The following is a 12,601-nucleotide window of genomic DNA, read 5'->3' on the forward strand; positions in this document are numbered from 1 at the left end:
CGGTGGCGCTGGGACTGCTGCTGTGCGCGGTGCTGGGGCGGCTGGGCCCGGCCGAGGGCAGCGGTCGTGGCGGCCCGGGGCCACTGGGGCAGCCTTCCGGGGTCGCCGCCGAGCGCCGGTGTCCCGCTCCCTGCCGCTGCCTCGGGGACCTTCTGGACTGCAGTCGCCAGCGGCTGGTGCGCCTTCCCGAGTCGCTGCCGCCGTGGGTCGCTCGGCTGTAAGTATTCTCGAGGGCGCTAGGCGCGCGGTTGTCTCTTCTGGGGCAGTTGCTTCTGGCCCGGGCCTCGAGAGGCGGAGAGTGGGGGTGGAAAAGGAGCCGTCGAGGCCTCAGTCTCTCTACCCCAAGCAGGTGGGCGAGGGAGGGGAGCTACAGACAGCTCCGGGGGGCAGAGCCTACGTCCCGAGCCTTGAGCCTGCCAAGGGGATGCCACTGGGCGCCCTTTCAAGGGCGGGACGGGACGCGAGAGGTGGCAGTCTGCTGGGTACTGGAGTTCGCAGTTCTCCCTGAGTGTCTGTCATCCTGTGGCTCCACTGCAGTTTCTAACTGGTTCTGGCCCCCTTTACTGTTCCTAACCAGTAATTGAATGCACTCCTTTTATTCAGGCAGTCCCCCTCCACAGAGTTCCGTCACCGGCCAGGCTATAGTAGACATCCTTTTGTTCTTTCCCCTGTGCTTAATTTCGCTCCAAGAAATTCCAGAAATCCTTTACCAAATTGTAACACATCCTGGTTCCAGTAAGAAGTTGGCGAGACTGATCAATAGATATGGAAAGGCAGGAACCCGTTTTCAGAACGAAGGGCGTGATTTCTGTAGCTTCTCAGCAAACAGTTTTAGGAGAGGACTGAACGCGGTTATGCAAGTTCTTGGAAGCTAGCTGTGAAGTCTGAAAACCTGAAATCCCTGCCAACTGCGTGGAAGAACAAGGAAGAAAATGTAGTTTAGTTGGAAAGGCTGATTCCTTTAAAATGTCATCTCCTTATTCACTCCCGGCCCTCCTCTTGTGTTAAAAATTGGCGGATTGTGTAAAATGTAAACAATCAAAACTTGTGTTTCTTTAAAAAAAAAAAAAGTTGTCTAAAAAAATTGAAACACAGTCCATCCCTAATTTTTAGATTTGGGCCTGGGAGAATTGCAATGCAAGTTCTACGTTCATCCTAATAATAGTAGTAGAAAGTTTAGTCTGGTAGGTTAAGAAATTGTATTTTTAAATCACTGTGCTAATCAAAATCTTCATATGTGGATTGTGGGACTGTTGGCCTCAAAAGCATATTGTATTAATATACCTTTAACAGAAAAGTAGAATTAAAATTTTAGATTATTTAATCTTTTATCATGGATGTCTTAATAGTTGTGTGTGGGTTTTTTTTTTTTTTTCTTTTAACAATTGAAAGGAGATCAGGGCTTTAACCTGAAGCAGGAAGACTTTCAATTAGTTGTGGCTAATTCTGTCCAATTGCTCCTTGTGGAGGTCATGCTGCCTTATTCATGAAATGTGAATGGCTCTATTGACAACATATGGAACTGAACATTTGAATGACTGGAGGTGAACATGTATGAATAATAGAGAGATGAGAAAAAGAAAACAAATAGTCCTTCCTGGGGTGTGTTAAGAAATGCTTGAATCATTCACCAAATTTAACTTTATTAGCAGTTTCTCATCGTCAGGTAGTCTGTTGGGTCATGCCAGCGTGCAGTATATATTTTGGTGTGAGTTTGGATGTCTTAAAAAAAATAACTGTACTGGTCTTGATTAGAAGTGGAGTTAAATCAAAAGGGGTTTGATATCTATTGAAACGTTGTCTTCAAAGTAGCTGACCTAATTAGGATTTTGTTTTGCAGATAATTTGGTGGCACACTAAAAAACAAATTACAGTTTATTTGGTTAGCACAATCTTTAATTACATTTCCGCCAGCAGTAAATGGTCTCAATACAAGTCCACATTCCTTAAATATATGTGAAAATAAGTTCCACTTGTATAAATAAGCACTTGGTCTGTTGTCAGAAGCCCCACTGTGATCACTCATTGGACAGCTCTGTCATTCTTGTACTTGTGTGACTTTTAACCAACTTTGTAGTCGTCACCAAAGCATGTGGTCTAAATCCTTTATTGTAAATGTTTCTTTTGTTTGTGCCTATAGCTCTAGAGGTCTCCTAGCTCCACCTTTGAAAGGAGCAGAAAAACACGTGGAAGTGGACTTTACTTCTCTTACTTGGTGTTTGGAATGGGAGGCATAAGATCACAGTTTCTTAAATTTTACATAATTACAGAAGCATTTAGGTGGACTCAGTGGAGAACTAAATAGAAGAGTACTTATCATTCTTTCTTGTATCTTAACTTTTTCTCAGGTAATTAAGATAGTAAACATTTGCCTTAGGACTAATTTATGAGAGCACCATTCAGGAAAACTTTGTCTTTTGTGTCATTTGTTGAATTTGCAAGTTAAAAAAAAAAAAAGTCTCTCTATGTATGTGCCTGTGTATTTTTTTCACTTTTATTTGGTTGTAATGTATTGCCTTAAGAATCTCATGTGTGAAGAATTGAATAGTTTGAGCTGTAAAATAATACTGTAGTTCTCTTTTCAAACAGTAACTTGTACTTTACTGAAAGTGGCTTTTAAAATAGTAACTATTGGAAGCCTTTACTTACAAACTGCCTTTACAGTCAGACTTGAGTTTTCATCTAGAGTTTGCGCTTACAAAAGAGTTCTGAACCCAATGAGGAGTGCTTGTTGGAATGTTACCTTAGCCAAAAGAGAGTGAAGTTACTCAATTGCCAGTGAGAGCTTCACATATTAAAATTTCCCTGGAGTTTCAGAATTATTTATCTTATCACGTAGAGATGTTTGAGTTAGCTGGGCTGAAGGCGAAAGTCCGAAAGGTACTTTCTGCTGGGATGGCTTTCACGTCCTCCTGCTAGAAATCATCTGCTTGGTACCACAATTGGGGCTGGAGTGGGGGAAATGGGCCTTATGGTTTTCACAGCTGTTTTTCTATATTTTCCAGACGAAAACTTGAACATAGCAGGCTGATTTATGAGTCACTTTGGATCTGTCTTAAAACAGCTACAGCCTGGCTTTTTGTTTTTCAGCTTTCCAGATTTCTGCTGAATTAGCAGCTCTGCAGGCCCCAGTGGGATTGATTAAGAAGCTGAGCTGGATTTGCATTTTAAAATTTGACTTGGAAGTCAGATTTCCAAATGCTAAAAGGAACAAAATGATGGCCAGAACGAAATGTTGTCAGTGAATTATTTTCATATATATTTATTCATTTCCTAGTGTTCAGGAAGACTTTTCTCAACCATGTAGAGTTTAATTTTCAAGCATTTGGCCGGCTGAGTTCTAAGTAAATAGTTAACACTCCCCTGCCTCACCACTTTTCACATTTATTAACATCACTCTGCAGAGTTTTTTAGAAAGGTTTTCTGGGGAAGATGTTCATTCATGGAACCCTAAACATGAAGAATCTGCATTTCTCCGTGAATGTTCTTATGGGTTTAAGAAAATATCGACATTGTTTGACTTGTGTTTGTTTTTCATGTGGTGTAGCCGTAAAAACAATATAAGGAACATTGAGGCAAATGTGACATCCTTTAACTGGAAAGTAATCACTTCTGAAACACAAACTGTATTAAATCTAAATTTAGATGCATTCGAAGTTTCATGGCTTTAAGTGTTTAGCAGTAAAAGTCACTTAAGAGGTGATTTTTTTCTCCCACATATACTGTGGTTTTAATAGTACACAACACTCAGGAATGGAAGTGTGTTGCAATAACTGAAATATTTAAGTTTTCCAGTTCCTGCTTCTGGATCAGAAATGAGTGGTCCCCACCATGTGCACAGTTCTTGGAAGGCAGTTTCTCATTTTAAAGGTCTTTTGTTGGAGATCTCATCCCATTACTGGTTGAAAAAAAAGTTCAACACTCGCTCTCTTTTCTCACAGGATTGCCCTATGAAATAACCTTAAAACGCAGTGAAGAGTGTGGGTTTAGTTTTTTCTAATTAAAAGAAAACCACCTGTATTAAATGCAAATGCCAGACGGACTCCCCCTTTCCTTTTAAAAATGGAAACAATCGGGGACTCAGTTTTATGCTGGTTCAATGTTCTTTAGTTAAGTGGATCCAAATGAGACTCTCTGTTGATTCAGGCTACCTCCCAGGTGAGGGACTCTTTTCGCTGGTTGGTTTTGAAACCCGGTGGGAAATCCGTGACTGTCTGTGGTGCTCAAAGCACGCAGGTTTTGTGCTCCTAACGTGAGTTGCTTGGCTCACAGGCTCCTTGATGAACTCCAGACGGACATGAGCTGGGCCGTGAGGGAAAGTGTCTGGCTCCAGCGTGGTGAGCTTGCCCAGCACTGGTTGTAATTGCAGGATTTTTATAGTTTAAAGACTGTGCCAGATTTTTTTCATGTTATAACTCTACCAGAACAAATCTACTCATGTCTGTTACTGTCTGGTAGGTCTTTAAGCAAACATGTTTCAAATAAAACCTTTGCAGATTTTTTTTTTAGGTGAAATAGAGAAATCCAGGTTTATTCCCCAAACAAAAAAATTCAAAGACTTGAAAGGATCGCTGATTTCTAATTGTTAACTTCATAGATGTGCGCTAGGTTACACTGTGTTTCTCTGGATGTGATTCTTTGGCCCTTTATTTTTAGTTTCTGCTTTTCTCCAGTCAGGTTTGGTGACCTAAAACTTTGGTTAGTTAAAAAATCTTCCATTTGTAAACACCGAAAAAATTAATTTGGCAAGGGTTGGTAAGCCTCTTTCAGTGGGAGGGCTGTAAGCCATACTGTTTGTAAGCCTGATTTTCACTGGCTGTTCCAGCCATTTCTTTTTCACTACTCTACATGGAAGGCGCACATTCATTATGTTAACACATAAGGGAATGCCAGCAAATAGTTACTGGGTTTTCTTCAGATTTCTGGAATCTTAAATGCTCACATGATGGCCCGGCCTAGAATATTGTATATGTAGGAGTTTTGTTTTGCTTTTTTAAAAAACAATGATGTCTTATGGACATTGCTACTCAGTTAGATTAAGTCTTTGAATAAGAATCAGATTTATTTAATGATTGAAAAGAAATTTGATCATAGGTTTCTATACAGCCTCCTTTTAGGTGGTTTATGTGGTTTAAATTCTACAGCACGTTATCAGATACTGAGATTTGGGGAATTTGGAAAGGCAGAAGTCAGGTGACTTCCTACTCGATCAACACACACACACAGTGGTACTTGAAATAATTTGGTGCCTAAACTCAGAGACCCAAATATGTGTGAAAAGCAATTTCTGTTTTGTTTGACTATAATAAGGACACTGATGCTTAATTTTATGATAATAATAAAAAGGTTTTTTTAAAGGTTTGAGTTTCAGCAGCCTGCCTCATTAGCCACTTTTCACAGGCCATGACTTCATCATATCAGGTTAGAAGTGAGGGGATGGCAGGGGACAGGGAGGGTGAAGCAAAACAACCGGTTCACAAAAGATCTGTTCACCCTGTGCCAAAAAACATCTCCTAAAAATCTGTGGGCCCAGAGCACTTGAATCTGCCAGCCTCCTAAACTAATTTTGTCCTGAGAATTGGTGTGTTTGATTTTGGCAGTTTGGTTCCCATCTAGCTTGAGGACAGGATGAACCAGTTATTACTTATGTTGCCACTAGGGTTGATAGAGATATTTCATAAACCTGCTCTGTCTTGCACTTTATTAAGCACTGTTGGTGATTTTTTTTTAACTACTTAAAACTTTATTTTTGTTTTTTCATAGGGACTTGAGTCACAACAGATTGTCTTTAATCAAGGCAAATTCCATGAGCCACCTTCAAAACCTTCGAGAAGTGTGAGTCTTAGTTTACTTTCTCTTTGAGGTTTGAATAAAACATACCACTTAAACTGTAAAGAACATTTAGCTTACAATAAATTTAAAACTTTTAACTTGGGAGGTAGCTCTAATTTTTCTAAAGTTTATCTAATCAGCCTTCTTTTTGTCTTTTTTTTCTTTTCTTTCCTTTTTTTTTTGGCACTTAAAGGAAACTGAGCAACAATGAATTGGAGACCATTCCAAATCTAGGACCAGTCTCAGCAAATATTACACTTCTCTCCTTGTAAGTGAATGTTAACAGGATTTTGTGTGTATGTTTGCAAGCAAGGACTGCGGGTGGTAGCAGTTCCGTATGGGCTGGACTAAAGGTCTTACACCCAAAATATGAATACTTCTGTAGGTAATGTAGAAACATTTTTTTAATTGGTTGACTTGTTTTCCGCTTTTTTCTCTCCCAAATTTTAAGTATCGTTGTAATAGCACACTTTACATGTTGCCGTCCCTGTTGACCTGGTCTCCAGGATTCAGATCAGCTGCCTTCACCTCGAAGAAACATGTGTTTGATTATGTCCTGTAGACTAGGACTAATTCTGGTATTACTCAGTGGTTGGCCTGGGATCTGTGGGTTAGGTATTACATAGTTCCTAGTGGAGGGGGACCAGAGTTGTTTTGTGAGAAGTGGGAGTTGGTAATAAGACATTAGAGTAGTCTCCTTTAAGTGTGGTGCCTGTAGTAGAAATCGAGGTTCAGAGATACTAAGTCAAAATACCAGCTTTATACAGTTAAAATTAAGTACGTGATTGAAGTTATAAATACCACCGCATGTTACTTTGCGAAGATGAGTGTTCAGATAAAATTAAAATTGTGCTAAATTTCCTGTGTTTTTAGGACAGATAACAAGTTTATATTCATGCTTTTGGCATAATTTTGACTTTTGGCACTTAAGGGTAGGATGTAGAATGTACAGTATTTAATTTCTAAAATTTAAGTAGCTTGCCACCTTGGTCTTGACTAATTTAAAAATATATTTAAACCATTGAGCTTAAAATGTTTTCCTTCCTTAAACAACTTAGGAAAACCCACCATTGTTGCTTGCTTCTAGGAAAGGTGTTGTGAGGTTGAAATTATACAGTAAATTTCAGGAAAGCTGTTCAATTAATTAAAGTGATCACTACCCAATTGCTTACATCTGGTGATTTATAGACTTTGGGTTTTACTGAGGGCCCAGGTCACCTAAGTCACGAGTGCAGCCGCTGTGTCTGCTCTCCTCTGTTTGAATAAGAACTAAGTGACATTTGATACTGATGTGGTTTTTCCAAAGATCAGAAACAGAAAGGAATGAAAGAAAAAGGAGTCGGTATTTGACAAATAAACACTGAATTTAAAAAACATTTTTATGCTAGCAATAATACCTGTTTTCTTTGTCTTTCACAATTGCTTAAGAATTTGGTGTCTAAATGGAGTTCTGGTTTTGGTATCTTAAACAGGTTTAGCTATTCGCCTTGGACCAGTGGGGCCTTTCTAAATCCCCAGGAATGTCTCTTCCCCCTGCTGTTCTCGCCCTGTGTATTGGCAGATTCTGTCAGCGTGTTCAAGAGAGTCTTAAGCTGAGGGTCATTGGGTGCTTCATGGTTGAGAGGGTCCACAGTGGAGTTTTGGAATCTGGGTGGGGTGGGGAAAACAATCTTCTCTTTGGCTTAGTATAGAGTTGAAATCATAAGAACTTATAAGGAAATTAGAAACTTCTATTGGAAATAAACAACCCAAATGATTTTACTTATACTTTCAAGCTTTTCTTTATAATTTGAAAACTGAAAAAGAACTCTGGAAAGATAGAAACCTTCGAAATTTGAACCATCCTCCCTGTTTTCATTCGTGTTTCACTTTAGTGGGTGCTGAATACTTTTGCTGAACTTGAATACTCTCTCTTTCTTTCCCCTTAAGGTGTTGCAGCATGTTTGACCAGGGATTATTTTGCTCATTTTATGTAATGAGAGATCCTATTTATTATCTATATTACATAGCATCAGCAAAGGGTCAATATAGGTAGTGAAAAACTGCTTTCATGCCTGTAAAGTATGTTGAAAAATGTATTTCTCTGGCTGTTTTCTTTTACAGATGTGTTGTTTTCTTCTGTAGGCCCCTTTGGATATTGCAGTACATAGTCCTTGTTTCCAAAGCACCGTTAATTTCTGTCTTGTGTTGTATAGGATAGAGCATTATTTTTTATATAGAAGTACTTGTACATCAGATCAAGTCAGTGCTTAAATTTCTGAAATTTCAAAAGAAATTGTTGGACCACATCCCATGGCTCAGGTTAGAAGCCTGCTATGTGGAAACTTGCTGGGGCACCACAGCTAAACACCATGTCTATCAAAGTAGCTCGCAGGACTATTGGACTTTTATTTGATCAAGGCGTTTGTTTTTTTATAACATTTGTAGAGGAAAACAGGTTTTTTGGAGTCATTTGCATAAGTTAAATCACTTGGAAACATGTTAAAAGAAAGGAAAGACCAGTGGGGAGTCCTGAGCAAAAGATTTTGTGTTGGTTCTCCATATTTTTGTTGCTCTGTGCAGTGGGGATCCTCCCTCGCTGGAGGTGCAGAAGGCCACCTGGTGTGACCTTCCTCTTCTCTCATCTTCAGGAGCCAGGAGGAAATGGCACCCATGTCCAGCGATGAATTCATTCAGGGACCACTTCTGATACTGTCAGGGAAGCCTGGTAAAATACCAAGGTCTTGGGATGGTGGTTAGGTGAGCATTGAACTTTCCTTTAACAAAGCTTATCTCTGACCTTTTTAGGAGTCTGTCAGAATGCAAAAGACCTGAACAGACTTGCTTTCCTTTGAATCCCACCCAGCATGAGCACAGAAGTCAACTGACATGCTAGGGGCAGGCTATGGTTGGTGGGATTTTTTTTTTCCTCCTTTTTCTGTATTATAGCCTTGGCAGGATGCTATATTTTAAGGGAAGAAATACAGTAATGTTTGGAATGAACATATATTAAAACCGTTAGCCTGATGAGCGCCTTGGTGGCTCAGTCAGTTAAGCAAATCTTGGTTTCAGCTCATGTCATGATCTCAGTTCATGAGATCGAGCCCCACTTCAGCTTTTTGCTGACAATGCAGAGCCTGCTTGAGATTCTCTCCCTCTCTCTACCCCTCCTCTGCTTGTGCTCTCTCTCTCTCCCCCTTTCTCCTTCTCTCCCTTTTCTTCTCAAGATAAACTTAAAAAAATAAATAAAACTGTTGACCTGGCCTAAGTTAATTTTACCAGACATGATAGTTTGGCTTTCTGTGAGGTGGCGTGAACCGCTCAAACACTGGACATCTTTGAAAGTTAGGACTTGAGGGGCACCTGGGTGGCTCAGTCGGTTGAGCATCTGACTTTAGCTCAGGTCATGGTTCATGAGTTCCAGCCCCATGTTAGGCTCCGTGCTGACAGCTCAGAGCTTGGAGCCTGCTTTGGTTTCTGTCTCTCCCTCTCCCCACCCCTTTTATGCTCTCCATTTGTCTCTCTCTCAAAAATAAACATAAAAAAAAGAAAATTAGGACTTGAGTAAGAGCAGGTTTGAGTTAGAGCATTTTTGTTGAATTATATAACATTATGGTTATATAACATTATTATTGAACAAGAGTTCTCACTGGTCATTAAATAAAGCTGGTTAGGTCTTGGCCTTGACACTGATGGTTTATATAGCATTGCTCAACATTAAGTACTTGCCTCTGTGTTAGAGTTGAAAAGATTTAGGTCCCTGAATGTCAAAGGAATACCCAGAGTACTTGTTAAAAAATGTAGATTTCCTGACCCTACCCCTAGAGATTCTGAATTAATGGGATCGGGTGGGGCCCAGGAATATCCGAGTGAATATATCTACCTAGTTGGTTCTGATTAGATATTCCATAAGTATTTCTGGAACCACATATAGAGTCCAGTTAATATCCTTTTCTCATTATTTCTTGTCTCAAAGGTAGAGCATTTCTGCTGGGCCCATCATAGTGTCATTTTGTCTTTAGTGTGGAGGATGTCCTGGTGGTGGCCAGAGGGGGGTGTAGAGGGGACAGATGACAGGGAAGCCCTATAGTACCCAAGAGCGATGCCAGTACTGTGTCACAGCAGCAGAGCAGTGACTAAAGCAAAGCTTAGGTTGGAATTCTTTGCTGGCTCTTCCCTTTGCTAGGTTTGAGATGCTGGGCAAATTTCTATCTATGTTTCCTCATCTACAAAATGAGAATCATAACAGTGCCCACCTCCTAGGATTGTTCCAAGGACTTTGTTAAACCAAGAATACAGATAAAACCATCAGCATATGCTGAGTGCTGACTGAATGTGAGTCGTGATCATGATGATGATGATCATTCACTCAAGTGAAATTCGTGGAATCAGTATGCGGCACCAGGCTCTGTTTTAAGTGCTGGGGACACAGCACTGAAGAAAGCAGACAACTCACTATTGTGAAGTTTCCATTCTAGTGAGGGGTAAGAAAAGAGTAACAATTTTTTTAAAGATGACTTAAGTTTCTTGATAAATACTGTCGAGGAAAAGCGAGGACAAGGAGCCCCGGTGGTTGCCCGTTAATGTGTTCAGGGAAGGCTTCAGAGTACTTACGAAATCCTGCTATGTGCTGGGTACTGTTTCAGGTTGAGATTCAGCAGTGAACAAACAAACAGACAACACTCTTGACCTCACAGAGCTGACCTTCTCGTGGTAGAAGAAAGATAAGTAAAGTAAAAGATGTGGTCAGAAAGTGATGAGGGCTAGGACGAAAAAAGAAGAAGTAAGAGGGGTATGTAGTAGAAGAGAGGGTTTACAGCTTTGTGGGGTTTTTTTTTTACTTTTTTTTTTAGTGTTTCTTATTTTAGAGAGAGACAGAGCATGAGCGGAGGGGCAGAGAGAGAGGGAGACACAGAATTTGAAGCAGGCTCCAGGCTCTGAGCTGTCAGCACAGAGCCGGATGTGGGGCTCAAACTCAGGGAACGTAAGATTGTGACCTGAGCTGAAGTCAGAAGCTCAACCGACTGACCCACTCAAGCGTCCAAAGGGGGCTTACAGTTTTAAATGGGGATGCAGGGAGAGGTCTGCTGGGAAGGTGACACTTGAATCATGGCTTGAAGGGAAGGGAAGGGTCATCTCCATAAGCCTTCCCTACTCTGTCCAGGCCCATCTCGCCTTATCTGTCCAACTCCTACATGATAATGAAATGATTTTCTCTTTATTTTTCTCCCAAAGGGAGCCTGTGCGGGCCTGCTCTTGGTTTCCCCAGCACTTAATGCAAGTGAATAGCATGTAGTTGGTGCTCAATTAGGTATAAACATTAAGGAGTATTTATGAAAAGCCACATACACTTAGCATTATTCAGGCAGACTTCCTGTTAACTTAGTCTATACCAGTGGCTAAAAATTTACAGTGGAGATCAGGCATACCTATGTTTTACTTAACGTGTGTTCAACTATGTGCGCTTGGTAAGTAATAAGTCATAACAAAAGCAATAGTAATAAGTAAAAGAAAGAAGAGAAGTAACTTAAGTAGTGAAAGGATCCAGCCTCCCACTCTAGCCAGTGAGCGCAAGCCCTGCAGTGTGTTTGAGATGCAAGTGTGTGGGAAACAAAGCCCCCTTTCATTATTTGCCTTTCTCAGTTCGAATATCTCAGCCCACCCGGACGACTTTGGTCTTCAGGTTTTATGCCCAGCATACATGTGAACTACTTCATCAGGTCCTGAACTGAAAATTCAAAGTAAGAACGACAGTAACAAAACAAAATTGATCTGTTCCAACACTTAAGGCAAAACTGGCCCACTGGGACCCAGGGGAGGAGAATATGCCTACATAGGAACACGTTGCTGGCGTTTTAAAGGATCTTCAAGGGTGTGTTGTTGATAGATGTTTTTGCCTGGTGCACTGGTGTGTGCCTGAAGTGGTGTGACATGGGGCCCCTTGCTTCACGTGCCCTATATGGGGGGCGCTCTGGGATGCGAGGAACTATGGGGCTTACACCCTTTCCCGAGGTCTAACGTGGCTTACCGTCTACAGGGAATGGGCACAGGCAGCCGGGGATGCTGACAGCTCGTATGACCTGCTGATGTTGCTGAGAAGAGTGGTAGCTTTTCCCTTCAGTTTTAAAACTCCCCCAGAGTCTGCAATGGCACTTGTCACATGCCTCGTTCCAGGGTAGGACTCCTGTCTTCCTGAGCTGTCAGTCCCTCGGCAGCCCAGTCCCGAATATGGCACGCAGCAGACGCTCGTTAACTATCTGAGTCAGGAGAGAAACCATGGGCCCTTGTATGACAGCAGAGAGACCTGAACTGGGACAGGAGCTCACACGTTGTCTCGTCTGACCTCAGGCGGACTTCGTTACCTCTTCTTTATCTATAAAGCCAGTGTGAGATGTCCGCCCCTCTGGCTCGTGTGGTTCCGGTGCAGGATCACATGGCACGGTGAGCAGAAGGAGCTGGCTCTGAAAGGTGCCGCGGTGGCGCTGGCAGCGGGGCCAGATGGCATCCTCGAGCCAGGGCCTCACCGGAGCGGGGCAGGATTGAGAAGCGCCCTGGCCACGTTGATGAGGGGGGAGGAAGAACTTTGCATTTGCATTTAGAGTGGTTTGTTTGGAAAACTTGTTCTCTTCAAACAGTTCAAAGAATTGGTGGACACTCACTTACAATTACTAACTGAACATTTCTAGCCTGAGGACTTGTGTATCTGTAGGTGGATTTTGAACCATCAGGGTGCCCAACAACACCACCTACTATGTGCTCAGTTCTAGGGAACAAAGAAAAATAGGACTCG

At 41.6% G+C, this 12,601-nt stretch overlaps 1 protein-coding gene across 1 annotated transcript in view; it reads left to right on the plus strand.

Annotated features, from left to right (window-relative positions):
* Nucleotides 1–2: 2 nt before the first annotated feature.
* Nucleotides 3–12,601, plus strand: part of LRIG3 (leucine rich repeats and immunoglobulin like domains 3) — a gene marked incomplete at its 5' end in the record, with an annotated part of 48,154 nt that continues 35,555 nt past the window's right edge. The window contains 3 exons of the mRNA XM_029955459.1: nt 3–217; nt 5,764–5,835; nt 6,026–6,100. Coding sequence (XP_029811319.1) covers nt 3–217; nt 5,764–5,835; nt 6,026–6,100 — 362 coding nt within the window. The remainder of the gene's footprint in view (nt 218–5,763; nt 5,836–6,025; nt 6,101–12,601) is intronic.

This window comes from Suricata suricatta, chromosome 10 (assembly GCF_006229205.1).
Source record: "Suricata suricatta isolate VVHF042 chromosome 10, meerkat_22Aug2017_6uvM2_HiC, whole genome shotgun sequence".
NCBI lineage: Eukaryota > Metazoa > Chordata > Mammalia > Carnivora > Herpestidae > Suricata > Suricata suricatta.